Source organism: Eptesicus fuscus, chromosome 23, assembly GCF_027574615.1.
Source record: "Eptesicus fuscus isolate TK198812 chromosome 23, DD_ASM_mEF_20220401, whole genome shotgun sequence".
NCBI classification, from domain to species: Eukaryota; Metazoa; Chordata; class Mammalia; order Chiroptera; family Vespertilionidae; genus Eptesicus; species Eptesicus fuscus.
In genome coordinates this window covers 3,282,356-3,307,565 of record NC_072495.1, presented here as the reverse complement: position 1 = coordinate 3,307,565, position 25,210 = coordinate 3,282,356, and the positions used below count along the sequence as shown (strand labels likewise).

Genomic DNA, 25,210 nt, shown 5'->3' with positions numbered 1-25,210 from the left:
GGGCAGAGGGTGATGAGCACAGGGCTTCACCGGACAGACGGGCACAGTCTGCTTGTGGCCCTGGAGTGGAGGCTGGGCCACCCTCCAGCCCAGGCGCCGGGCTCCCTACAGCGCTTGTGGAGTGACCAAAGGGAGCACTGTCCTCTGGCTCCCAAGCTCCTGGAGCAGCACTCCCCCCCCCCCATGGGGCTGCGCGGGGGACCTCCCCGCAGGGACAGTCAGTGACCGTCTAAGGGTGACCCGCTGCCCAGCAGGCTGGCGTGCAAGGCTCTCCAGGAGCCGGTCCCTGTGGCCCAGACACCAGGCCGGGAAGACTGAGTGGTCCCCACCTCGACCAGCCAGCCACCAAGCCAGACGCCAGGCCCCATGAGGTCAGACCCTGGCAAAGGCCAAAGTCACTGCAAAAGTGCCCAAACCATTGGTATCGTCAACCCAGCTGGAGCAAGGACTGTACGTCAGCAGTCAGATCTCCGTTTCTCAGGAGCACCAGGTCAGCGGCATGTGTGACGGCCACGGCTGGGGTAACCTCACACGTGGGGAATCCCCACACAGCGTTCTCTACCCTAAATGTTTCTACATAAAAACAGAGAATACATAACGCTTTAAGTTTTATGAAAAATACCTAAAAACCCAGATCATGGAAAAATATTCATATCCATAAAGAAATATGGATGCACTGAGTATGTGTATTTCTTGCACAAATGGCTCCTGCAGTCCCACGCGTTAGAACGGGCTGTGCCTGCTGTCTGCTCACCCGTGCTCATGGGCTCCTGTGACTGTTCTCGCTCAGCTTTGTAACTTCCCCAGGCCTAGTGCTGCCTCCTCCCGAGCGTGTGCTCGACGCGCGGGAAGAGGAAACTCGTACAGACAGCACACAGTAAGCACCACTTCACAGTAGTACTGGCTTCAGGGCCATCTTTGCTAAAGGAATCAGACTCTAAAAGAATCTGCAGAATAACCTATTAATCATGCATTTTATAGTAAGTAGAAAAAGGTGCTTAAGAATAATAAAGCCAATATGCATATATATAGCCATACACAAAGTATATACGACAAGAGCAGTGGTTCTCAAACTTTTTAATGCCGCGACCCTTTAATACAGTTCCTCATGTTATGGTGACCCCCAACCATAAAATTATTTTCGTTGCTACTTCATAACTGTAATTTTGCTACTGTTATGAATCGTAATGTAAACATCTGTGCTTTTCGATGGTCTTAGGCGACCCTGCTAGCGGTTCTCAACAGGTTGCGACCCACAGGTTGAGAACCGCTGCTGTAGAGCCTAAGACCATCAGAAAACACAGATATTTACATTACGATTCATAACAGTAGCAAAATTACGGTTATGAAGTAGCAACGAAAATAATTTTATGGTTGGGGGTCACCACAACATGAGGAACTGTATTAAAGGGTCGCGGCATTAGAAAGGTTGAGAACCACTGGATAAGAGTAATATAGTAAGACAGTAGAAGCTCTGAATTTGGAAACATATTTTTAAATATATTTTTGTTGATTTCAGAGAGGTAGAGGGAGAGATAGAAACATCAATGATGAGAATCATTGATTGGCTGCCTCCTGCACGCCCCCCTACTGGGGATTGAGCCCACAACCCGGACATGTGCCCTTGACCAGAATCGAACCCAGGACCTTTAGTCCCCAGGCCAACGCTCTATCCACTGAGCCACACCGGCCAGGACTGGAGACATATTTTAGAGGGAGAGCATTTAAATATATTAGGTAGAGGCAGTGTGACAGCTTCTAATGCTAATAGGGAGCTTACTAGTAGGCCTCAAAAACAAGAAATTTGAAGAAACTAAATTTCCAGGAAATTTTTGAGTGCCTGTTTTCCAGGCATTCTACCCATATCAGTTCTATACTGGAGCTCAGACAATACACTGCTAATTCCCTGTGGAGAAGAGGCTCCTATGGGAATGAGAGGGGAGGCGACACCACTTTAGCAGAAAAATGAACATAACCTAGAAAAAGTGAAGTCATAGACAATGTCCAAAGGTGCAGTCAGTAAAAACCTATGCTTCTGCACAACCACTGTGCAGCACTGAATAAAAGCAACAGGAACGTCAAAGCCCGGCAGCGACGCAGGCAACCCAACTTTATTCCCCAGGGAATGGCCGTCTGCACGGGAGTAAATGTGAGCACGCAGGGAAAGGGGTCGGGATCATATCCAAAGAGACTCAAGACAAGAAAATGGCAACAGATTAAGGACGTCGTTTGCAGCTTCATTTGTTTCTGTAGCACAATGGGAGTGAAAGGTGTTGCAGCCCTTTGACTCAGGATTTTTAAATAAACTCTGGTTTTAATAACGTGGAACAGTAATTAGCTATAATTTACTGACATGGATTCTTGAACACAATATAATGAAAACTGAAACTTGACAGAAAGATACAAAAAATGCAAGTCATAAAAACATGCTGCAACGCCCTAGCTGGTTTGGCTCAGTGGATAGAGCGTCGGCCTGCGGACTGAAGGGTCCCAGGTTCAATTCCGGTCAAGGGGCATGTACCTTGGTTGCGGGCACATACCCAGTAGGGAGGTGTGCAGGAGGCAGCTGATCGATGTTTCTCTCTCATCGATGTTTCTGACTCTCTATCCCTCTCTCTTCCGCTCTGTAAAAAATCAATAAAATATATTTTTTTAAAAATCAATAAAATATATTTAAAAAAACAACAAACGTGCTGCAAGGAACTCCTTGCAGCTAAGTGTAGAGACTCACAGAGCTCTGTCTCACTGATGTAACAGTGGGAAGAGAAATCTGTGGCTGAGCCTGACCTCATTTCCTCAGTCAGTGCCCCTCCCTCCTCTGGCACAAACCCCAGGGGGCTGTACGCAGCGGAGACCTTCCTGACACCCAAGGTCCACAGTGTCATTTCCAAAGGTCAGCCATCAGCTCAGCAACAGGTCACGCCCCTCCCACCACACAGTGCTCACTGGAAATTCCACCGAAACGCTGCCGAAAGACTCATTCCTCGCCCCGTTCCGGAAAGCATCCCCGGACCACATCAGACTGTCTCAGGGTTCACAGCTCTTCTCTTCAGAAAACAAGATGTGATCCTTTGGGGACCACGAAATTAATAAACCCCACACGCTTGTCTTCAATAGAATACATTTAAATTGCAATTTTAAAAATTAAGAACCTTCCCTCATCTCTCTGGCTGGAGGCGTCACTGGAGGCTGACGATTGAGGGCGAGACAGCAGGAGACGCTGGGTCCTGCCGTGGACACCACTTGTAACTCCTCGCTGGACTTGAGCCTCACATCACTTACGAGCAGACAGCTGTGACGGCGCTGGCAGTGGGTGATCCTGAGCCTTTCTCCACTAGGAAAGGCAGGGGAGGCCTCCTACCGGGTGTTAGTCTGTCCAGCCCTTGACCCACTTAACCTGGACCTGAAGAGCTCGCTGAGCTCCTGCCGGTGACCCCGACACCAGACCAGGACGCTGTCACACTGGCTGCTGGCTGCATGTCAAAGGCCTCGCACCTCAGCTCTGCTCCAGCGCCAAGGACGTCAGTTCCAGGCAATTCTGGGATGTCCGTAAGGCTGAAAACAGAAAGAAAACCCGAGATCAGGTCAGCATTCTCTGAAGCAATGGAATTAATCCATTTTCAGTATAAACAGCTCTTGTCATTCACAGCCACAGAGGAGGCACTTGATGGCTTGTTTTAAAGTACCAGCCCTAAGTAACATTTCAGGGTGCTGGGACACCCTAACCCCAGACACTCACTGATCCACGGCCACGAAGTTTAAAACGCTGCCCCCTGCACCTCAAGAGCCCAGCCTGTAGGACATTAATGTTCTGCGGCAGGGCAGTGCCTGCTGCCTGTTTCATCGGCTTCCCAGCGTTTGGCCACCAAGGAGCCGGCCCGCCCGCAGCACTCCGAGCACCTGGGTCCCCTGATAAAGGAGGGAGGGGCAGCGGCGCCGGCCTGCTGGGCCTCAGCAAGCGCCCTCAGAGCAGGGTCACCGGAGTGGCAGGGAAAGACGGAAGGAGAGGAGGGGAGGATCGCCGATGGGGAGGGGTTTTGATGTCTGCTTAGTTATGGCCTAAACCACTGCCTTCTCCTCTCACCAGCTGTGGCCAACACTTCCAAGATGGCTATTTGTCCCCACAGGGTCCACCGGCACCGCTGAGCAGTCAGGCCCTCACTCCTTGGGCTGCAGCGACAGGAGCCAAAGCAAAATCACCTCAAGGGCTGTCTGAGGCCCCAAAGACCGAAACAGGCCCGGTCAGGTGACCCGCTGTGGGGGAGGGAAACCCCAGAGGAGAGCAGGGAAGGCTCCCGCGGTGGGAAGCAGAGCCGGCACAGCGTGCGCGCAGGCCTGGCGAGCAGGGGCCCGGCCGAGGGGCGTGGCAGCGGCGCCGTCACCTGCAGCTCCCTACCTTGGGCCGGTATCCCTGCTCGGCCATCATCTTTGCCTCCTGCTGCCGCAGGGCACTGGTGAGCTGCTCTGCCTGCCTGGCCGCCTCCTCTTCCTCCGCCTCCTGCTGGTCCGCCGCCCGGGCCTGCAGCTGGCGCTCTGCCACCTGGACACACAGAGGAAGTCACCGAGACCGGCCGCGGCAGCCCTGCCTCCGGGCAGGAGGGAAGCTGGACCCCCCACCCCCGCTGGAGAGTCAGAGCAGAGGAAGAGGGATGGGCAGCGCCAACAGCGGGCAGGGCGTGTGTGGTGCTGCAGAGGTCATGTGTGTGGCACCGTGTATCTTGTAAAAAGCTCTGGAGCGGCACGTGTGTGGGCGATTATTGTTACCCATTAGGTACTGAGCTGAATGGAGGATTGTGGCCCAGGGAGCGAAGTGTTTGCGGATGCAGACAGGAATAAGACGGTGGGCAGGAATGACAGACTGCTCCACAGGGGAGGAAGCCCTGCAGTGCAGCGTGAACTGCACCAGCAGGAGAGAAATGAAAACGGGCTTCTTAGACGGGAGTGTGCCAGGCGGTGGACATAAGCCAAGGCCCTGTGGCCACAGCTCTCTTCCCCTCGCTGAGGCTGCTCCTGCCCGAGGGGCCCCACCTGGGCTTCCAGCTCCTGCTTCCTGGCTGATTTCAGTTCTTCACTCTCCTCCTTCTCTCGACGAGCTGACTCTCTTGCCTCCTCAAGGTTTTGAATGAGTTGTTCCCTGTGTCTTAGGGATTCCTCTTGCGCCCGTCGGTTTTGTTCAATCTTTTCTTGTATTTGTTGCTGTCTCCCTGTCAGGACCTGGCCTCCGCAGAAAGGAAAGGGAGGTTTGGGGTTGCCTCTTAGCAGACACCTGTTCTGCAAGCTGTGGGCAGCTGGCTGCCCCTGTGCCGAGACCCAGCCTGAGCCTAAACTCGCCAAAGGCAAGCCCAGACGAGAGAACCGGTCCAGGTTTCCACTTTAAGGTAACTCAACACAGGGAAGTGAAGACTTTCCCCCAAAAGATTTCCTTTTAGCTGGTGTGTGTCTTATACACATTATTTAAATACTGGCAAATAAAACACTTTCTTTAGTCCACTTCCGATTCCGCACCCAAGAAAAACAATGCCAGGTACGGACAAGCTCCACAGACTGAGGTGTTTCCTGCAGTGTTTCCTATAATGGCTCAAAATTAGAACAAGAATGGAAACCACCACAGGGAAAAGGAAAAACAAACTATGGTATAGCCACGTGATGATATGCTATGCAGCCATCAAAATGGTATTTACAGCCCTAGCCGATTTGGCTCAGTGGATAGAGTGTCAGCCTGCCCCCTGGGTTCGATTCCGGTCAAGGGCACATGCCTGAGTTGTGGGCTTGATCCCCAATAGGGGGTGTGCAGAAGGCAGCCAATCAATGATTCTCTCTCATCATTGATGTTTCTCTCTCTCTCTCCCTCTTCCTTCCTCTCTGAAATCAATAAAAATGTTAAAAAAAACACACATAATTATTAAAATTACAAAAAGATATTTACAAAGAAGCTGTAACAGCATGCAAGAATGCTGAAGTCAGGTGGCGCAGCATAAGAAGAGGTCCCAGGGAGACATGCTGTGCAGACAGAGTGGGAGGCAGCGGGAACAGTGGCTGTGGAGACGACGGGTCTGGTGCCTATTTTTCTGTCCTGAAGCTTTTTCTAACAAGCGTGTGTTACATGCTTTAATGGCCAGAGAGGACTCTGTCCCCAGACTATGTGGCAGCTCAGTCCCTAACCCCCCCCCCAGCCCGGGACCGCCAGCCACACCCTCACCGCGGGATTACCTCGGCCATCAGCCTGTCCCGTGCGCTCCTCTCTCGGGCCCACTCGGCCTCTCTCTTTTCCCACATCTCCTTGGCTTCCTCCCTGGAGAAACACAAGACCATGGCAGCAGCTCCTTCCCCCACCGGTGGCAGACGGACAAACAGGGCTCCGAAGCCTCGGCGGCACACCTGGGGGGCCAGCCTCAAACCAACCTCTCCTCCCGCGCTTTTAGCAGGTTAGGGACCGTTCCCAGGCAGCGGCCCTGCCAGCCAGACCTTGACGTGACCTTTTCAATGCTCCCCCTCTTCCTAAAAGGCACTCTGATGACTTGCCCCTGGGCCACTTCAACGCGGAAGCGAATGCAACTGCTGGTGCCTGCGCTGTGGCCGGCTCCTGGGGTCCCTGCCAGCTCGCCCCGGGCCTGGTGCAAATGCGGGGCTTCCTCGTCTCCAGGGCCCGAGGACCTGCCACTGGGCGGGGTATCTGGCACCCCAGTGCTCAAGAAATGCTGCCTGTCATTTGTTTCAATCGACTAGGTTCGTTCTTAGGGTCCAGACCCATTGTACAGCCCTAACAGGCGTGCAGCCTCTCCTCATGAGAACCACTTCCTTTCCAATGCCGATTTCAGATGAACAGATCCTTCCTTCAACCCTAATGACCGTCATCCTGACCCAGTGGTCGGCCAACTCATCAGTCAACAGAGCCAAATATCAACAGGACAACGATTGAAATTTCTTTTGAGAGCCAAATTTTTTAAACTTAAACTTCTTCTAACTCCACTTCTTCAAAATAGACTCGCCCAGGCCGTGGTATTTTGTGGAAGAGCCACACTCAAGGGGCCAAAGAGCCGCATGTGGCTCGCGAGCGCAGTTTGCCGACCACTGTCCTGACCTAAAGGAAACACCCTCCCAAGCCAGGTCCTAACGAAGACGCTCCTCACGAGCGAGGGACATTACCCAGGGCAGGCGTTTCAGGAACAGACCCTCGTGGAGACCTGCGGGGACCCCAGGGGCAGAGAGGCGGGGTGCCCGCCCACAGCTGCCGCCTCACCTCAGCAGCTCCTGCAGCTCTGCCTCCTGCTCCCGCTCCCGCTGCAGCTGCTGCTCCAGGACCTGCTGCATCCACGCCACGTCCGCCCGGGCCTGCTCCCGCCGTGCCGAGTGCTCCCGCTGGGTCTCCTCCTCCTTCTCCAGGAGCGCCTGCAGGATGCGCTTGTCCGCCTCCTGGAGGGAAGGAGGAGGAGGGAGGAGGAGGACTGTGGGCGCGGGCGGAGCCCTCTGCTGTCTGGACCCGGCACTGAGAGCAGACGCTCGGGATGCGGCCAGATGTTCTCCACGCGGGGGTGGGAGAGGTTGGGATGCTGACGACACCAGAGGCCCAGGAGCTGTTCTCTGCCTCAAGGGCGAGCCCTCTGCCACCACCCGCAGTCCCTGCCTTCAGGCACATCTGCTGGCTCAGCCTTTGGGACACAAACTGACAGCAACCCCCCGTCTAAGAACACAGACTACAGACGCACACGTGCGGAGGTTTATGCACAAAAGTCACTGCCGCCGCCGTGAAGAGGGAAAACCAGAAACGAGGCCAACAGCCCCGGGTGGGGTAGCTCTTATGTACACCCACACGCGGAAGGACGGGAAGGAACGAGGCGCTCCGGAGGCCGGGAGACGGGAAAGGTGCCCTCAGCGGGGAAGCCGGAGGGCGCCACCAGGGAGGACACGGCAGGCAGGGTGGGAGCCAACGCCCTGTCCCTCGCAGGGAGGCGGCCCATCAGAATACTTGACAGGGATCCCGAGCAGCTGGGAGACGGAACAAGCTCAGCCTAAGCAGACTGATCACAAGGTGGGAGCGCTGCTGTCAGGTAACTGGCCGAGGAGCGCAGCCTCAGGTGCGCTTTTTAAAAACCACCCCCTCCCTCCCTCGGTGTGCTTGTGTGTAAATGGACCTACACGGGCACGTGCAGGCAGAGCCCTCTGGGGAGGGGCGGAGACGGCAGGGCTGGGCCGGGTCTCACTCTGCGTTTTACTTCTTACTGAGCAACGGAAAACAGGGCTCTCAGAGGAGGCGAGAGAAGCGCCAGCTGTCTCTCCAGACTCACCAGTTCCTCTTGGATCTGCTGTGCGCGTCTGTTGAGCTGCACGTTGTACTGATGTCTCAAAAACCGTCTAAAAAAGAACAAAATGGAGGTTGCCTTCAGTGTCTTGTCAAGAATTAAACAGAAGTTAGACAGGTACTTGCCACAGGGTGCATCCTTCCCGCTTCGGGGATACCAAGCGAGAGAAAGAGGATCCACGCACCCCAGCTCCGCCTTCTGCCGGAGGGCTGCCATCCGCTCCCTCTCTCCCGCCAGCCTCTCCAGCTCCCACCGCTGCTTCAACAGATTCTCCCGTTCCTTCTTCAGTTTGGTGGCCTGTGGTTACAGTGACAGCAACCCCCATGAGGGTCAGGAGACTCAGAGCTTCCTGCATCCCTCCTCTGTTCCCAGCAGACCTGTGCACCAAGGGCTGGCCTGGCCGCCTGGCGCTCTAGCCCTCCCACCTGAGCCCTGCTGCAGCTTAGCTCACTCACTCACCCAACTCAGATGAGCCATTTCTTACAAGAGTCGTTACCAACCCTGTGGGCAAGGACCCTCCACAGGACCCTCTGCCCTCTACTGCCCACGCCTCACTGTAGCTCACCATGTGCCGCCTCCACCTGGCACGCCCCCCCGTGAGCCCAGGTCTGTGGGGCTTGCTCACAGCTGTCTCTCTAGCACCCAGCCCAGTGCTTGGCACAGAACAAGTCGTGAGCGCGAAGATCTAGTTCTCCATTCCTTCAGGCCTGGGGAAGGGGGCTTCCCTCCTCTGAGTGAGAAGGTCCCACCCCCTCAGGGAAAGTGCACATCTTTCTCAAAACAGCCTCTCGGACCAAAGACCCTCACAGTTTGTGCCTGGAGACCCAAAGCCTGCTAGCCAGGGAGCCGTGTGCCAGGACGTCAGCCTGAGTCAGGTTCACTCAGTGCTGGGACACCGAGCTCTCAGAAGGCTCTCGGCCAGCAGGCCCTGAAGCACAGCGGAGAGAACAGTGTCATCTCCATACGGCGACCTTCTAGGATGTGGCACACAATCCAGCGCAGGAGTAAGGAGAATGCAGATGGCCGCAAGCGTGCTGCATTTCTGAGAATCCCCTCCCCAGGTGACCTCTGTACAGCAGCTGTGAGATGCCCGTTCTACAACAAGCAGCCGAGGCGGCCAGGGGCGTGCCCTCACCTCCAGCTCCTGCACCTTCAGCTCCTCCACCTGCTGCAGCAGCGCCTCCGCCTGGAGTTTATCCTCCAACTGCCTCCTCTCCTCCTCTGCTTTCATCCGTCCCAGCGCTTCCCTGCGGGCCGTTTCATATTCATTTTCATACCGTTTGTTCTCTTCCTCCTCCATGGCTTCTTGCTACATGCGGCCAAACGAACCGGGATCAGTATGTGTAACCCGCAGCCAGCCAAGACCCAGCCCCTGCAGCGTGCAGCTGGCCGCAGGCCGGGTCCTCCTCCCCACGCGCCCCCACCTGAGCGGCCACCTCTCAGCTGAGGGACCCTGCGCTCGTGCTCACGGGAACCGTGGGCTGACTCCCGCTTCCGAGGGACAAGGCTGGGGAAGCTCGCGGCGGGCGGGTGGGGGTGGGGGTGGGGTGGGGAGACATGGAGAGGCTCCACGATCGCACGTGGGGCGTCTCGGAGTCCCAGACCACACCTGCTTTCTTTCTTCTTTCTGTGTCTCCCAGGAGGTGACCACGTGCTTCTTGTGAAGGTCCGACTCCATCTGAGGAGGAGGAGCAGATGATTAACTTCCTCTCAGATCACCCAGCAGATGTTCCCTGGGAGCGCGGGCCGCCCTGAAACGTGCCGGTGACTGCACGTGACCGTGCCTTCCTTTTGCGGGGACTCAAGAGTGGCCCAGGGGTCTGGTGAGGGAGCACATGACGACCCCAATGCAGGTCAATTGGAAAACCAGCCCGGCGGGCGTGGCTCAGTGGTTGAGCATCGGCCTGTGAACCAGGTCACGTTTCAATTCCTGGTCGGGGCACATGCCCAGGCTGCAGGCTCGACCCCCGAGTGGGGTGTGCAGGAGGCAGCTAATCAATGATTCTCTCTCATCACTGATGTTTCTATCTCTCTTTCCCTCTCCCTTTCTCTCTGAAATCAATAAAAAATATATATATTTTTTTAAAAAGAAAGAAAACCAAAGGGCCAGGGTTCTAAACCAATTTCGAGATGGGAACAAAGTAACAGGAACTTTTCTCCCAGTTCCCTGGAGTCAGCAGGAACAGGCCAGCACACACTGACATGGAAACACCCTCTCAAGGCCACCTGCTTGGTCTAAAGCCCCCGGACCCCAGGGCAGCAGGAGCAGGTGAGGGCCAGGCTCAGCCCCGCCCGGCTCCCGCGCCTCTGAAAGCCGCAGCTGGGAATGCGTGTGGCATGCTCCGGCAGACGCACACGTCTGCGTGGTCAGTAAGAGATTCGGGTCTAAAGAGTCTTTTGGATCAGAAGATGAATTACAGTACTCTGTCCAAAAGCGTTATTTGGGAAACTGTTTATAAAAACTTAAATTTTCCTTCTCAACTTACAAATATGGACATTTGCAACTAAATGTCCTGAATAAGCTTTTCTGAGCCAATGGCTTTGGAGGACCCACGAAGCCGACAGTGGCCGGGGAGCAGCGACTTCCCCTGGAGGCGCTAACGGGGCTCATTCCAAAGCACCGAGGTGCTCCCCTCCTTGGTGCCTGGCGATTTCGCCGTGTGCTTGTGAACACGGACATGCCGGCCACCACACGCACACAGCTGCCGCCGAGACGAGCCGAGGCCAGCGATGGGGTTACCTCCTCTGGCCCATCTCTGCTCAACGGCTGCCCCGCTCTCCGCCTCCAGAGCCTAGATTTGTCCTCCGTTCTCCCTAGTTTAGGCCTCACCACTCACCTAGCCCCCAACTGGCATCACCGCTTCCCACCTCCCTAGACATTGCTGCCAGAGCTGCTGCTCCCCAAAATGCAGCTGGAATCGCACTGCACCCCGCTTACAACCACCCAGGTGCTCCCCAAGCTTCCAGGGAAAGCACACAAGGCTGCCCGAGGTCTGGCCCATCTGCCTCACCAGCCTCAGCTCTTGGGGCTCCCCCCACCCCGCCACCCAGCACTGGACTCGCTCTGCTCTCGGGACTCAGGCCTCATTCACGCAGTTGCCTCAATCCAGAACGCCCTCTCTTCATCCCTGCACCAGCAAGTTAACACCCGTGTCCTTCGCACGCCTCCACCCAGCGGCTCCGCTGGGACGCCTGCCTGAGCCCCACTGAGCGGGGCACTGCCCTGATGCCCAGCTCCTGCATCCCGCACTGGAACGAGCTGCCCACTGGTTCCCCAGTAGGAGTGGGGGACCGCCTCTCGCCTGTACAGGTGGACATCACGACAGGTGGGCAATAACTGGTTCAACCACCAAATGAACCAGATCTGCTGGGCTCCTCCCAGGGGCTGAGTGCTCCCTCCTGCCTCAGCCCAGCACAGGACGCGATCTAAACAAGCCGGGACACGCGGCGTCATCTGCTCAGGGTCTCCGTGGTTCTCACCTCGCGAAGTCTGGGGTCATTCTTTTTCCAGTGTTCGTACAGAAGCTGCTCGGCAATCTGTCAAGGAAACACCAAGAGGGAAGCCTGGTGTGGCTTTTCAGACCCACCACGTTCCGGATAACCCACCCGGGCGTCAGCTGTCACTGCACACCCTCGGACCCCTGCCTTGCACTCATGGCTCCGGAGCCAGACACACGAGCGGAACCAGATGGCACTGCCAAATGTCTCCACGGCGGTGACGGAGGGTGCCAGACCGGACGTTACGTGTGGGTCCTAGATGCTGCAGGTCTGCTTCACACACAGCAGCTTAACGCCCACGGGGCTCACCTTCCGCTCAGCTATTTTGGGAGAATATAGACCAGTCCCAGGCCTTGTGGGCCACAGAACGGGAATAAAGAAAAAGAACTAAGACGGGATGATTTAAAGGGCCAAGGAGAACAAAGATGACTCATGCAAAACACACAAGCGGAAAACAACTTAGAGTAAGCACTTTTCGCGGCTGGCTCTGAAGTTACGGCCATCGCATCCGTCCCGAGCGCCCAGGGGTGACCCGCATGCGCATCACTGACCGGCTGGGGTGCTGCCGAGGGCGATGAGAACGTACCAGTTTCCTTTGCTCTTCCCGGGCTGACTTGAGAGTCCGGTGCTGCTCCCGAATTCTCTTCTCCCTCAAGTTCATGCTCAGCCTCAGCTCCTCCAGTTCTCTGGCCAGCAGGTCCTGCTCCTCTAGCAGAAGCTGCTGGAGTCTCTCCCGCCTGGCCACCAGCTGCCTCCTCTTCTCCTCCTTCATCTTCTCGCGCTGATAGGCGTGCATGCTGGGTGAGAAGGAGCCACCATAAGCAGCCATGTGGGTCACTGCTACCTGGATAAAGAGGCTGAGGTGCGCATAACAGGGTGGCATGGGAAGGGGTCCTCCTGCCAGTTAACAGAGCAGGTCACAGCACACTATGCCTAACAGCACCCCGTGCTTGCAATAAGGAAATGTGTAATACGCTCATATGTGCACATGGTAACATACTAGCCAATATTACTTGAGCAGTTACCATGTACCAGATAAAACCACGATGGCTCATCACATACGTCCTACAGCGTTTCAGCCCCACTTTACTGACGGGAAAACTGAGGCTCACTCAAGCAGCAAGACAGTCAGGATTTCTATCTATGTCTGTCGGACTCCGAAGCCTCTGCTTTTAACATCCATATTTTTACATATCTACATACATAAAAGCCTAAGCGACTGTCCGACCGCTCGACCAGTAGCTATGATGCACAATGACCACCAGGGGGCAGACCCTCCAACCAGTGGAGGAGGGAGCCTGATTCTGCACGGAATCAGCCATGGGTTTGGTTGCTGCTGGGGCACTGTCGGCCCTGAATCTGCTTCACCTGCACCTGGACCCAGAGAGGAGGGCTCCCCACAGGCCAGGCCAAGGGACCCCACCAGTGCACGAATCCGTGCACCAGGCCTCTAGTATTTTCATAAAAATTGGTGTATGTGTGTGTATATATTTATACACAAACACTAATGGGAAAAAGTATGGGAGGATATGCAATCAGGCTGGGGATGTGGGGTTAAAAGGAGACTTCCAGATTCTACATGAATTTCTTTTCCTTTTTAAAAACTTTTTATACATTTCTTATTGATTTCAGAAAGGAAGAGAGAGGGAGAGAAGAAACATCAATGAGAGAAACATCAATGAGCTGCCTCCTGCACACCCTCTCCTGGGCATCGAGCCTGTGACCTCCTGGTTCATAGGTCGATGCTCAACCACTGAGCCACACCAGCCAGGCTCTACATACACTTATCATTTTTTTTTCAGTGCAGATACGTTCCTTCACTGATGATCTTTTTTCCAATTGGAAAAATCACCAGGCAGGCAGTCTGTGCTGTCCAGCAACTCCCGGGAGAAAACATGCGATCGAGCCATATTCTCCCAGGTTCTTAAGCCGACATCCCCTGACCAGCAAGTGGCCGCCCACCTCCACCCGATCTCGGTCGCCAGTTACCTCCGCTGGTAGGAGGCCTGGGAGCTCCACTCCGCCTGTTTGGAGCTGCAGGCGTTGGAGACCCGGAAGTAGCGGCTGTTCTCATCCCACTGCTGCCGCAGCCGGGCCTCCTGCTCTCGGTGCCGCTGCCGCGCTACCTGCTGGTCCAGGAGTCTCCGGCTGCACCAGGAGGAGGGCAGCGTGGGCAGTGCCATCTGGGAACGGCAGGGGCAGGGAAGTGAGCTTGCTGCCAGCCCAGGAACCCCCTCAGCTTGGCCTCATCCCTGTGAGTGGTCCTCGCCCTTTGGCTGCACACGGGAATCGGGAGATGGAGCCCAGGCCCCACTCCAAACCAATTAAACCCAAAGTCTTCATGGAGGCCCGGCATCAGCAGTGTTAAACCACCTGCCCTCGGGGCTGCAAACCCTGGGTTTAAATAAGCCTGCACTGCACCCAGCGGTGGTGCAGACACCCCCAGGGCACTGCACGCAGGAACCAGTCCTGGTCTGCGCTCTGCAAGAAGGAACGGGACCTTACAGAACCCGTCTCTGTGCCAAGCCCTTGATAGTATGGCCTCTTCCGTTACTGTCACCCCATCATTTAGCAGGGGACGAAACTTAAGTTCAAAGAGATCACTAAGCAAGAGAGGAAATAGAAGGACCAAATCCTGTCGGTCTGAGACCAGGGCCCAGGCTCCAGCCCTGGCTTCCTCAGCCCTGGGGAGGGGCCCAGCCCAGGTCACACCCGCAAGGGTCCTGGGTTCTCCCGAGGGCAGACCCCGCATCGCACTGATGGAGACGCTGCGACCCGGAGGGAGGGTCACCGAGCAGCCTGGGGGCCCACATGGACCTGGGAGCAGCCTCACTCCCGGGCCCCGCGGCCGCCCCAGGGCAGGTCTGCGGGCGGCCAGGACCGTGCGTCAGGGCCGTCCTCGGGGGAAGCCACGCCCGGCTCCGCGCCAAGCCTGATCCCGAGTCTCCGGACCCGGGAGCACCGGCCGCCGCGGCCCGGCCCAGCCTCGGCTGCCCGGCACCTCTCCGTCCGCGGACGGGCAGGCTGGCCGTGCCTTCTTCCTCGCCCCGGCGCGCGAGGGTGCATCTCTGCGCCCGGCGCCAGGAAACAAGGTTCGGTTCCGGACCGGCCGCCCACCAGCCGGGCTGCTCCCCGGAACCGTCGCATCCTCTCTCGGCCTCCACAGACACACATGGCCGCAGGCCGCAGGAGCAGGCGTCGGCCCAGAGCGCGGGGGAGCGGGAGCACGGGAGGCGGGGTCGGGCGCCCCGCGCTCGCGTCCCGGATGCCCGCGGGGTTCCCGCCAGCGCGGGGCCGCGCGCTCGGCCACGGCAGGTCCCACCCCGACGCCGGCTCCCGGCCGAGCCCACGCCCCGACTCACGTCTCTCTGCGCCCCGCAGTCCCCGGAGAGTCCCGGGCCGCGCTCCCCAGCCAGCCGTTTCCCCGCTCGTTGCTCGGGCGACGCGCCGGCGACGGGGCACCGCGAGGGCCAAGCGGCTCCGGCGCGATCCGGCCTCCGGGAGGCCGTGTGTTCTCTGGCGCCGCCTCGCGGTGGGCGGGCGGTAAATCGCAAACGTCGCTGGTCCTGGGAACGGGGAAGAAGGGAAGGAATCTCTCCGCTGCCAACCTGGGGGGTGGTTACCTGGAGGCGACGGTGAGGGTGGGGACATGGGGGTAGAGGAGGGAGGACAATACCAGCTAGTGGGTCTCAGACCTGACTGCGCACGAGAAGCCCCTGGGAGATTTAAAAATGCAGATGCCCCAGCCCTGGCCTGTTTGCTCAGTGGATAGAGCGTCAGCCCACGGACTGAAGGGTCCCGGGTTCGATTCTGTCAAGGGCACGTACCTCAGTTGCAGGCTCCATCCTTCCCCTGGTCTGGGCTTGTGCAGGAGGCAACCAATCCATGTGTCTCTCTCACATTGATGTTCCTCTCTCTCTCTCTCTCTCTCCCTCTCACACCCTTTCTAAAAAGCAATGGAAAAATATCCTCAGGTGAGGATGAATAACAACAAATGCAGATGCCCTAAAAAAAAATAATAATAATAAATCCAGTCCTAACCGGTTTGGCTCAGTGGATGGAGCCTCGGCCTGCAGACTGAAGGGTCCCAGGTTCGAATCAGGTCAAGGGCATGGACCTTGGTTGCGGGCACATCCCCAGTAGGAGGTGTGCAGGAGGCAGCTGATCGATGTTTCTCTCTCATCGATGTTTCTAGCTCTCTATCCCTTTCCATTCCTCTCTGTAAAAAATCAATAAAATGTATTAAAAATAAAAATCCAAATACCCATACCAAACTCCAGGCGAATCCCTTCAGGCTCTCTGAGGGACAGTGGTCGCCTAAGCTCCCCGGGGCATTCAAGGTGCAACTACTGGTGTAAATGGACACATGGTAACTTTTTAAAAAAATAATTCTTTATTGTTGAAGGTATTACATATGTCCCTGTTATGGTAACTTTCTACTGTCTTAGATTGGTTGTAGGTTCAAGGGTGTTCACTCCACTAGTATATTTTATGACTCACATGTGCTATACGTATTATTTATTCCATTTAAAAGGTAATGAAAAATATCCACAAATTCGTTTTCTCTCATTTTCCCATTCTCTCCATTGTTTTCTCCTCTTTAATTTCCCCATGCCCTTATTAATTTCTCTGTTTTCCTGGATGCAGTATGGTATCCTGGCCAGGTAGCTCATTTGGTTAGAAGGTCCTCCCCACACACCAAGGTTGCAGGGCGGATCCCCAGTCCGGGCACAGATAAGAATCAACAACAGATGCATAAATAAGAGGAACAACAAATCGATGTTTCTCTGTCTCTCCCTTTCTCTCTCTCTCAAGTTAAATAAATTAAAAAATAAATAAATAAACCTTCCTCCAAACTGTGAGTTGCCTGCCCTCCGTTTTGCAAATGAGATTCTGAGAGGTCAGGCAGCGCTCTTGAGGTCACACTGCAAGGACTAGGGGAGCCAGGGTCTACCCCCAACTGCGGAACGGAACGCGGGAATCTCCTCATCCTGCTTCTCCAGGGGCGCGGCCTGCGGGTGCAGCTCTTAAAAGAGGCCGCCAGATGCGGACCCACGGGGTCACAGAGGTCAGCAATAGTACATGTTTAGTGACAGGTGAGGACTGTGGCCCAGGGGCTGAGAGGGAAGCCCTGGCGGGGACCACCCAGGTGGACTCTGCACACACGGCCCCGGGCCAGCTGTGAGGGGCGTGGTCTGGGGTCTGGTGACCTGGCTCGGGAGAGAAAACAGGGGTGGGGGTGACACAGATGGCTCCTCGTTAGCTGACCTGTGACAGCCCACTGATCAGCAGGTGGCACTGCCCAGGCACACCTGTCTATGCCGGGTTCAAGCATTTCAACATCAGCCACTCGGGGTTCAAGCATTTCAACATCAGCCACTCGGGGTTCAAGCATTTCAACATCAGCCACTCGGGGTTCAAGCATTTCAACATCAGCCACTCGGGGTTCAAGCATTTCAACATCAGCCACTCGGGCTGCTCGCCTGGGTGGGGCTCGCATCTTCCCTGAAGACAAAAAGGAGCGGAGAGGGTGAGCTCAGAGGCCCCGGCCGCAGGGCTGCCTCAGAGCCGGTTGGTGTGTTAATAGTAGTAACAGCCCAGCGGTGATAATACACTTAGGTATCTCGTGGGGGAATGTGAAAGGCCATTCACCAAAACACAGCCGTCTTCACCGGGGGACGGAGGAGGGGTGGTTTTCATTTTATGTTCCTCTGGACGTTTAATTGTACGAAGGTCACTGTTCCTTGTGTCCTTAGGAGCACTGCCTTCCCATCATGCTCTGTGCTTTCCGAGTTTCCAGGGCGGGTGGCTGGCCCTGGGCGGGGCTGAGTCACCTGGGGAGAACTGAGACCCCCCGCTGATCCCTGAGACAGAAGTTCTGATGTAAACGGTCAGGGATGGGGCCTGGGCGCCTGTGTTTTTAAAGGAGCTTTTAATGTCAGAATAGCGTTTAGATTTACAGAAAAAATCGCACAGGTGGCGCCGGTTCCCGCTGTGATTGGCATCCTGCTCCCTTGGGTCACAGGGTGAAGGGCGAGGGGTCAGCAGGGATGCGCTCCTTTGGCAGGGGGGGGGAGAAGAGGTCCTCGGCCTTTGGACCACACCACATAGAGTCTGCCACATTCCTTGGCTCCTGGCCCCTCCTCTGCCCACTCCTCCCCGGCCCCCCCTTCAGGCCACAGCTGGGACGGCTTCTCCACGGTTAGGGTTCAGTCCCTCCCGGGGGAGGGGGGGGGTAACCTCCCCATCTCCAGGTTTTGGACCTTAACCACATCCGCCAAACCCCTTTTGCCATGTGAGGCAGCGTATTCACGGGTTTGGGACTGGGCCGTGGGCATCTTGGGCGCCTTTATTCACCTGCCACCGGAGGGAGGGGACACGCCCGGCGTCACCATTATTGCCATTTAGTTCAGCTTTTCTTTCACCTGGAGGCCATGGCGTCCCCCCAAGCACTCTGGCCTCACGACGGCACTCACCTCCTCCCTCCCAACCCGGAGGTCCTGTCGGGACCTCGTCCTACCCGGCCAGCTCCTCTCTGCCCAGGAAGCTGGAAATGGAATTCTGTTCTAGAACCCTCGGTGCAGAGCCCTCAGGTAGCTCAACCTACTTCCACCGGCTGGAATACGTTTGTCTGAGGGAATGGCACTGACTCTCTAGGGGATTCAATATTTCCAAGGCAGCCTGGTGAGAAGGAAGGGGCCTATTCGGTTCGGTCCGCAGATGAGGCACGGAGCCGCTCACATCGATGTTCCTCTCTCTCTCTCTCTCTCTCTCTCTCTCTCTCTCTCTCTCTCTCTCTCTCTCTCTCTCTCTCTCTGCATTTCCCACGACTTTCCAGGACACGAACACCCCTGGCCGTCCCTGGATGGCAGAGCACCTCCACTTCCTAAGCTCCCAAGTTCAAGGTGACTGGGAGATGGGGTCAAAGCAGCTCCCTTCTCTGCTTAACCCTGAGCCCCCCTCAGCCGCCCATTCCCCTCCGCACAGAGCCCGCTGGGTGAACAAGCCATCAGATGCCTGGTCGACTTCGCCTACCACACTGGCCTTTTCCTTAACGCCCATGGCCAGCGTTTCCACCATACCGTCCCTCTGCCCGGAGGCTCTGCCCCCTGCTAACTCCTCACCCTTCAGGTCTTGGTGTAAATGCCCCTTCCTAGGAGAAGCCCTCCATGATCTCCTCTGGGTCGGTTGGGTTGCCTGGCCTCAGCACACACTGTTTTTCCTCCATAGTATTCATTGCTGAGTTAAAGCAATGGCTTTTCCCGCTTTGTTGATTAAGGTATTACATAGGTGTCCTTATCCCCCCATTGCCCCATCCCCCTAAAGCAATGGCTTTTTATTTTTATTTTTATTTTATATATATTTTTATTGAGTTTTTACAGAGAGGAAGAGAGAGGGATAGAGAGTTAGAAACATCGATGAGAGAGAAACATCGATCAGCTGCCTCCTGCACACCCCCTGCTGGGGATGTGCCCGCAACCAAGGTACATGCCCTTGACCGGAATCGAACCTGGGACCTTTGAGTCCGCAGGCCGACGCTCTATCCACTGAGCCAAACTGGTTTCGGCTAAAGCAATGGCTTTTTAAAATGAGCATCCACACCAGACTTTGTGAGGCCGGTGTGGCTCAGTGGTAAAGCCTCGCCCGTACCTGGGTTTGGGTGCTCCGATTCTGTATATGATTCATCCCTGTTACCAAGACCGGGCCTGCCTGGCCGGTGGCTCAGGCGGCTAGAGCGCGTCCCCATACGCCAAGGTTGCAGGCTCGGTCTCCAGTCCGGAATCAGCCAGTGAGTGCATCAATATTGGAACATCTCTCTCCCAGTAAGTGAAAGTGAAAGGAAAGAAATGACGCGGAGTCTTGCGAGCTCCTTGACGGAGCTCCGTCTTTGAGCCCCACGGCCTCGCGAAGTCTCAGGAAGTGACCGTGGACCCGAATGGAATAAAGAAAGCCATCTTTGGGGAGAGGTCAACCAAAGGACTTGTGTGCAGGCATATGAGCCTGACCAGTGGTTAAGGACAACAGGGGGATGGGGGCATGCGTGGGGAGGGTTGTGGGATGGGAATGGGGGGATGAGGACAAATATGTGATACCTTAATCAATAAAGAAATTTTAAAAAAGCCATCTTTCGACTTTTAATATTTTCAAAAAGATTTTTATTGATTTTAGAGGGGAAGGGAGAGGGAGAGAGGGAAAGAGGCATCAGTGATGAGGGGGAATCATGGATCGGCTGCCTCCTGCACACCCAGGCCTGTGCCCTGACCGGGAATCGAACCCGGGACCTCCTGGTTCACAGGCCGACGCTCAACCCCTGAGCCAGGGCAGCCGGGCCCCTTTGGGCCTGTATGTCCCCGATGTCATAAGAAGGCCGTTGGCTGTGGCACTGCCAGGGCGGCTGGGCCTCTGAGAGCGTCCCCCTGGCTGCCCATGGGGTACCCGGGGGAAGGGGTGTTTCTCCCTCGTCTCCACTCCGTGCGGCTTCCGTGCCCAAACCCCATGTCATCCAGTAACTGAGAAGAAGCTCCGTGTTCAGCGGCAGCGGCTGCTCTGGCTTCGGCCGCCGGCGGGGGAGTCGCCTGCGGTTCCCTGGGGAGGAGAAGCGGGCGGCCTGGGACCAGCCAGCGGCTGGCACGGCGCGTCACCCCCAGAGGAGTGGGCTCACCAGAGCCCCCTCGGCGCCTGCCATCCTGCTGGCAACCTGGCCCGGGAGAGGTGGCATCCTGGAATCAGTCCCCCACCGCTGCCGGGACTGGGTAGAAGTGACTCAGGGAATCGATTCATAACAACCACACCCTTCACCGAGGGCTGCCTGCCCGCCCGCGTGCCAGCTGCCTGGCTACACACCCCCTGGGACCCGCAGCAGCCGGGCGGTGACATCCCCCGGCCTCTTCCCAGAGGAGACAGTGCAGGCCCGGAGGGGCAGCGTGGGGCCGAGAGCAGGTCCTCGTCCCTGGAACCTCTCCAGGTGACCTTGTTTGGGAAAGGGGTCTTCGCAGGGGTGGTGGAGCAGCACCCTGAGATGGGAGATTGTCCTGCCAGGGGAGCCGCCGTGGGAGAGTCACACACACGGGGCGGGGGGGCGGGGGCGGCGGCCGCGTGCAGAGGGTGCAGACCCTGGAGTGCTGGGCCAGGAGCCAGAAGAGCCATGGGCTTTCCGCCGGAGCTTCCCCGGGCGTGAGCCGCCCTGCGGACACCTTGGCTCTGCTCAGTGAAGCCGACGTGGCCGTCCGGCCTCCAGAGCTGCGAGAGACACCGTCCAGCTGCCCCCATCGAGCCGGTGGCCCTCGTACCGCGGCCGGGAGGCTCAGGCAGGAAGCTAGGGAGAGGAGGCGGGGGCTGCACACGGCTCTCAGGAATGCCACCTGCTGTGACACCATTCCTCTGTGCCCACGCCTGGGGCTCCTGGAGGGTCAGTGCCACGGGATCGTGGCCGGGCCTTTGCCGTTCCGCAGACACTGCTGGGGAGAGGCTGTCTGCGTACCAGCACCCGATGATTCAGTTTGGGAAGGAGCTATTGAGTGGGTGGGGGTGGGTCAGGAAAATGACACAACTTGGTGGGTCAACGCCTCGCCCCCGTGAGTCAGTTCCAACCAGAATTCGCCCGACCGGCCAGGCTGGTCCTGCACCGCTGCGCCGGGCCTGTAACTGGTGGAGCAAGCTGCCGGCCCAGCAGCCCCACAGGGGAGGCGGCTGCTCGGTGCCGGGCAGGGTCCCCACACATTTTACTTCTCCTCTAATCCTGTCCTCTTTGGTCCAGAGTAAACACTCAATAAATGTTAGTTGAATCCTAGTCGGTTTGGCTCAGTGGATAGAGCATCAGCTTGCGGACTGAAGGGTCCTGGGTTCAATTCCAGTCAAGGGCACGTGCCTGGGTTGCGGGCTCAATCCCCAGGGTGGGGCATGCAGGAGGCAGTCGATTGATGATTCTCTCTCATCATTGATGTTTCTATCTCTCTCCCTCTCCCTTCCTCTCTGAAATCAATAAAAATATATATTTTTAAAATATTAGTTGAATGTGTGAATGTCTGCCTCACTACAGTAAATTAAGGTAGGACCTGATGGCCCCTAGCTAAAGCCAGCCAAAGGGTTGCGTTTCTCCTCCCTTTCCCTTCCCTCCCTTCCCTTCCCTCCCTTCCCTTCCCTTCCCTCCTCTCCCTTCCCTTCCCTTCCCTTCCCTCCCCTCCCTTCCATTCCCACCTCTCCCTTCCCTTCCCTTCCCTTTCCTTCCCTTCCCTTCCCTTCCCTTCCCTTCCCTTCCCTTCCCTTCCCTTCCCTCCTCTTCCCTTCCCTTCCCACCTCTCCCTTCTCCCTTCCTCTCCTCTCCCTTCCCTTCCCTTCCCTTCCCTTCCCTTCCCTTCCCTTCCCTTCCCTTCCCTTCCCACCTCTCCCTTCCCTTCCCTTCCCTCCCTTCCCTTCCCACCTCTCCCTTCCCTTCCCTTCCCTTCCCTCTCCTTCCCTTACCTTCCCCTCCCCTCCCCTCCCTTCCCTTCCCTTCCCTTCCCTCCCCTTCCCTCCTCTTCCTTTCCCTTCCCCTCCCCTCCTCTTCCCTTCCCTTCCCTTCCCACCTCTCCCTTCTCCCTTCCCACCTCTCCCTTTCCTTCCCTTCCCACCTCTCCCTCTCCCTTCCCACTTCTCCCTTCCCTTCCCTCCTCTTCCCTTCCCTTCCCTTCCCACCTCTCCCTTCTCCCTTCCCACCTCTCCCTTTCCTTCCCTTCCCACCTCTCCCTTCTCCCTTCCCACTTCTCCCTTCCCTTCCCTCCTCTTCCCTTCCCTTCCCTTCCCTTCCCTTCCCTTCCCTTCCCTTCCCTTCCCTTCCCTTCCCTCCTCTTCCCTTCCCTTCCCACCTCTCCCTTCTCCCTTCCCACCTCTCCCTTCCCTTCCCTTCCCTTCCCTTCCCTTCCCACCTCTCCCTTCCCTTCCCTTCCCTCCCTTCCCTTCCCACCTCTCCCTTCCCTTCCCTTCCCTTCCCTTCCCTTCCCTTCCCTTCCCTTCCCTTCCCTTCCCTTCCCTTCCCTTCCCTTCCCTTCCCTCCTCTTCCTTTCCCTTCCCTTCCCTCCTCTTCCCTTCCCTTCCCTTCCCACCTCTCCCTTCTCCCTTCCCACCTCTCCCTTTCCTTCCCTTCCCACCTCTCCCTCTCCCTTCCCACTTCTCCCTTCCCTTCCCTCCTCTTCCCTTCCCTTCCCTTCCCACCTCTCCCTTCTCCCTTCCCACCTCTCCCTTTCCTTCCCTTCCCACCTCTCCCTTCTCCCTTCCCACTTCTCCCTTCCCTTCCCTCCTCTTCCCTTCCCACCTCTCCCTTCTCCCTTCCCACCTCTCCCTTCTCCCTTCCCACCTCTCCCTTCTCCCTTCCCACCTCTCATTCCTTCCCTTCCCACCTCTCCCTTCTCCCTTCCCACTTCTCCCTTCCCTTCCCTCCTCTCCCTTCTCCCTTCCCACCTCTCCCTTCTCCCTTCCCACCTCTCATTCCTTCCCTTCCCACCTCTCCCTTCTCCCTTCCCACTTCTCCCTTCCCTTCCCTCCTCTCCCTTCTCCCTTCCCACCTCTCCCTTCTCCCTTCCCACCTCTCCCTTTCCTTCCCTTCCCACCTCTCCCTTCTCCCTTCCCACTTCTCCCTTCCCTTCCCTTCCCTCCTCTCCCTTCCCTTCCCTCCCTTCCCTTCCCTTCCCTCCCTTCCCTTCCCTTCCCTTCCCTTCCCTCCTCTTCCTTTCCCTTCCCTTCCCTCCTCTTCCCTTCCCTTCCCTTCCCACCTCTCCCTTCTCCCTTCCCACCTCTCCCTTTCCTTCCCTTCCCACCTCTCCCTTCTCCCTTCCCACTTCTCCCTTCCCTTCCCTCCTCTTCCCTTCCCTTCCCTTCCCTTCCCACCTCTCCCTTCTCCCTTCCCACCTCTCCCTTTCCTTCCCTTCCCACCTCTCCCTTCTCCCTTCCCACTTCTCCCTTCCCTTCCCTCCTCTTCCCTTCCCTTCCCTTCCCTTCCCACCTCTCCCTTCTCCCTTCCCACCTCTCCCTTCTCCCTTCCCACTTCTCCCTTCCCTTCCCTCCTCTTCCCTTCCCTTCCCTTCCCTTCCCACCTCTCCCTTCTCCCTTCCCACCTCTCCCTTTCCTTCCCTTCCCACCTCTCCCTTCTCCCTTCCCACTTCTCCCTTCCCTTCCCTTCCCTTCCCTCCTCTTCCCTTCCCACCTCTCCCTTCTCCCTTCCCACCTCTCCCTTTCCTTCCCTTCCCACCTCTCCCTTCTCCTTCCCACTTCTCCCTTCCCTTCCCTCCTCTCCCTTCTCCCTTCCCATCTCTCCCTTCTCCCTCCCCACCTCTCCCTTCCCTCCTCTTCCCTTCCCTCCTCTTCCCTTCCCTTCCCTTCCCTTCCCTTCCCTTCCCTTCCCTTCCCACCTCTCCCTTCCCTTCCCTTCCCTTCCCTTCCCTTCCCTTCCCTTCTCTTCCCACCTCTCCCTTCTCCCTTCCCACCTCTCCCTTTCCTTCCCTTCCCACCTCTCCCTTTTCCCTTCCCACTTCTCCCTTCCCTTCCCTCCTCTTCCCTTCCCACCTCTCCCTTCTCCCTTCCCACCTCTCCCTTTCCTTCCCTTCCCACCTCTCCCTTCTCCCTTCCCACTTCTCCCTTCCCTTCCCTCCTCTTCCCTTCCCTTCCCACCTCTCCCTTCTCCCTTCTCACTTCTCCCTTCCCTTCCATTCCCTTCCCTTCCCTTCCCACCTTTCCCTTCCCTTCCCTTCCCTTCCCTTCCCTTCCCTTCCCTTCCCTTCCCTTCCCTCCTCTTCCCTTCCCTTCGCACCTCTCCCTTCTCCCTTCCCACCTCTCCCTTCTCCCTCCCCACCTCTCCCTTCCCTCCTCTTCCCTTCCCTTCCCTTTCCTTCCCTTCCCTTCCCACCTCTCCCTTCCCTTCCCTTCCCTTCCCTTCCCTTCCCTTCCCTTCCCTTCCCTCCTCTTCCTTCCCTTCCCTTCCCTTCCCTCCCCTTCCCACCTCTCCCTTCCCTCCCCTTCCCACCTCTCCCTTCTCCCTTCCCACCTCTCCCTTCCCTTCCCTTCCCTTCCCTTTCTTCCTCTTCCCTTCCCTTCCCTCCTCTTCCCTTCCCTTCCCTTCCCTTCCCTCCTCTTCCCTTCCCTTCCCACCTCTCCCTTCCCTTCCCACCTCTCCCTTCCCTTCCCACCTCTCCCTTCCCTTCCCTTCCCTACCCACCTCTCCCTTCCCTTCCCTTCCCTCCCCTCCTCTTCCCTTCCCTTCCCACCTCTCCCTTCCCTTCCCACCTCTCCCTTCCCTTCCCTTCCCTCCTCTTCCCTTCCCTTCCCACCTCTCCCTTCCCTTCCCACCTCTCCGTTCCCTTCCCTCCTCTTCCCTTCCCTTTCCTTCCCTTCCCTACCCACCTCTCCCTTCCCTTCCCTTCGCTTCCCTCCTCTTTCTTCCC

General features: G+C 57.1%; 1 protein-coding gene across 1 annotated transcript; it reads right to left on the bottom strand.

Annotated features, from left to right (window-relative positions):
* Positions 1–2,676: 2,676 nt before the first annotated feature.
* TCHP (trichoplein keratin filament binding) lies at positions 2,677–15,216 on the bottom strand. The gene is made up of 13 exons (XM_054712521.1): positions 15,161–15,216; positions 13,788–13,981; positions 12,385–12,595; positions 11,781–11,837; positions 9,910–9,978; positions 9,436–9,609; positions 8,485–8,597; positions 8,286–8,352; positions 7,241–7,413; positions 6,211–6,292; positions 5,029–5,214; positions 4,397–4,540; positions 2,677–3,555 (listed from the first exon to the last, which is right to left on the bottom strand). The coding sequence occupies exons 2-13, from the start codon at positions 13,979–13,981 to the stop codon at positions 3,523–3,525; spliced, it is 1,503 nt and encodes a 500-aa protein (XP_054568496.1). The 5' UTR covers positions 15,161–15,216; the 3' UTR covers positions 2,677–3,522.
* Between the last annotated feature and the right edge of the window lie 9,994 nt (positions 15,217–25,210).

Excerpts from the sequence above, each read along its gene's own strand:
- TCHP (XM_054712521.1), bottom strand. The coding sequence starts at position 13,981 with ATGGCACTGCCCACGCTGCCCTCCTCCTGGTGCAGCCGGAGACTCCTG. Across the intron at positions 6,293-7,240 it reads GAGCTGCAGGAGCTGCTGAG|GGAGGAAGCCAAGGAGATGT; the intron begins GTGAGGCGGCAG and ends GTGTTTCTCCAG. Across the intron at positions 4,541-5,028 it reads AGCAGGAGCTGGAAGCCCAG|GTGGCAGAGCGCCAGCTGCA; the intron begins GTGGGGCCCCTC and ends CTGTGTGTCCAG.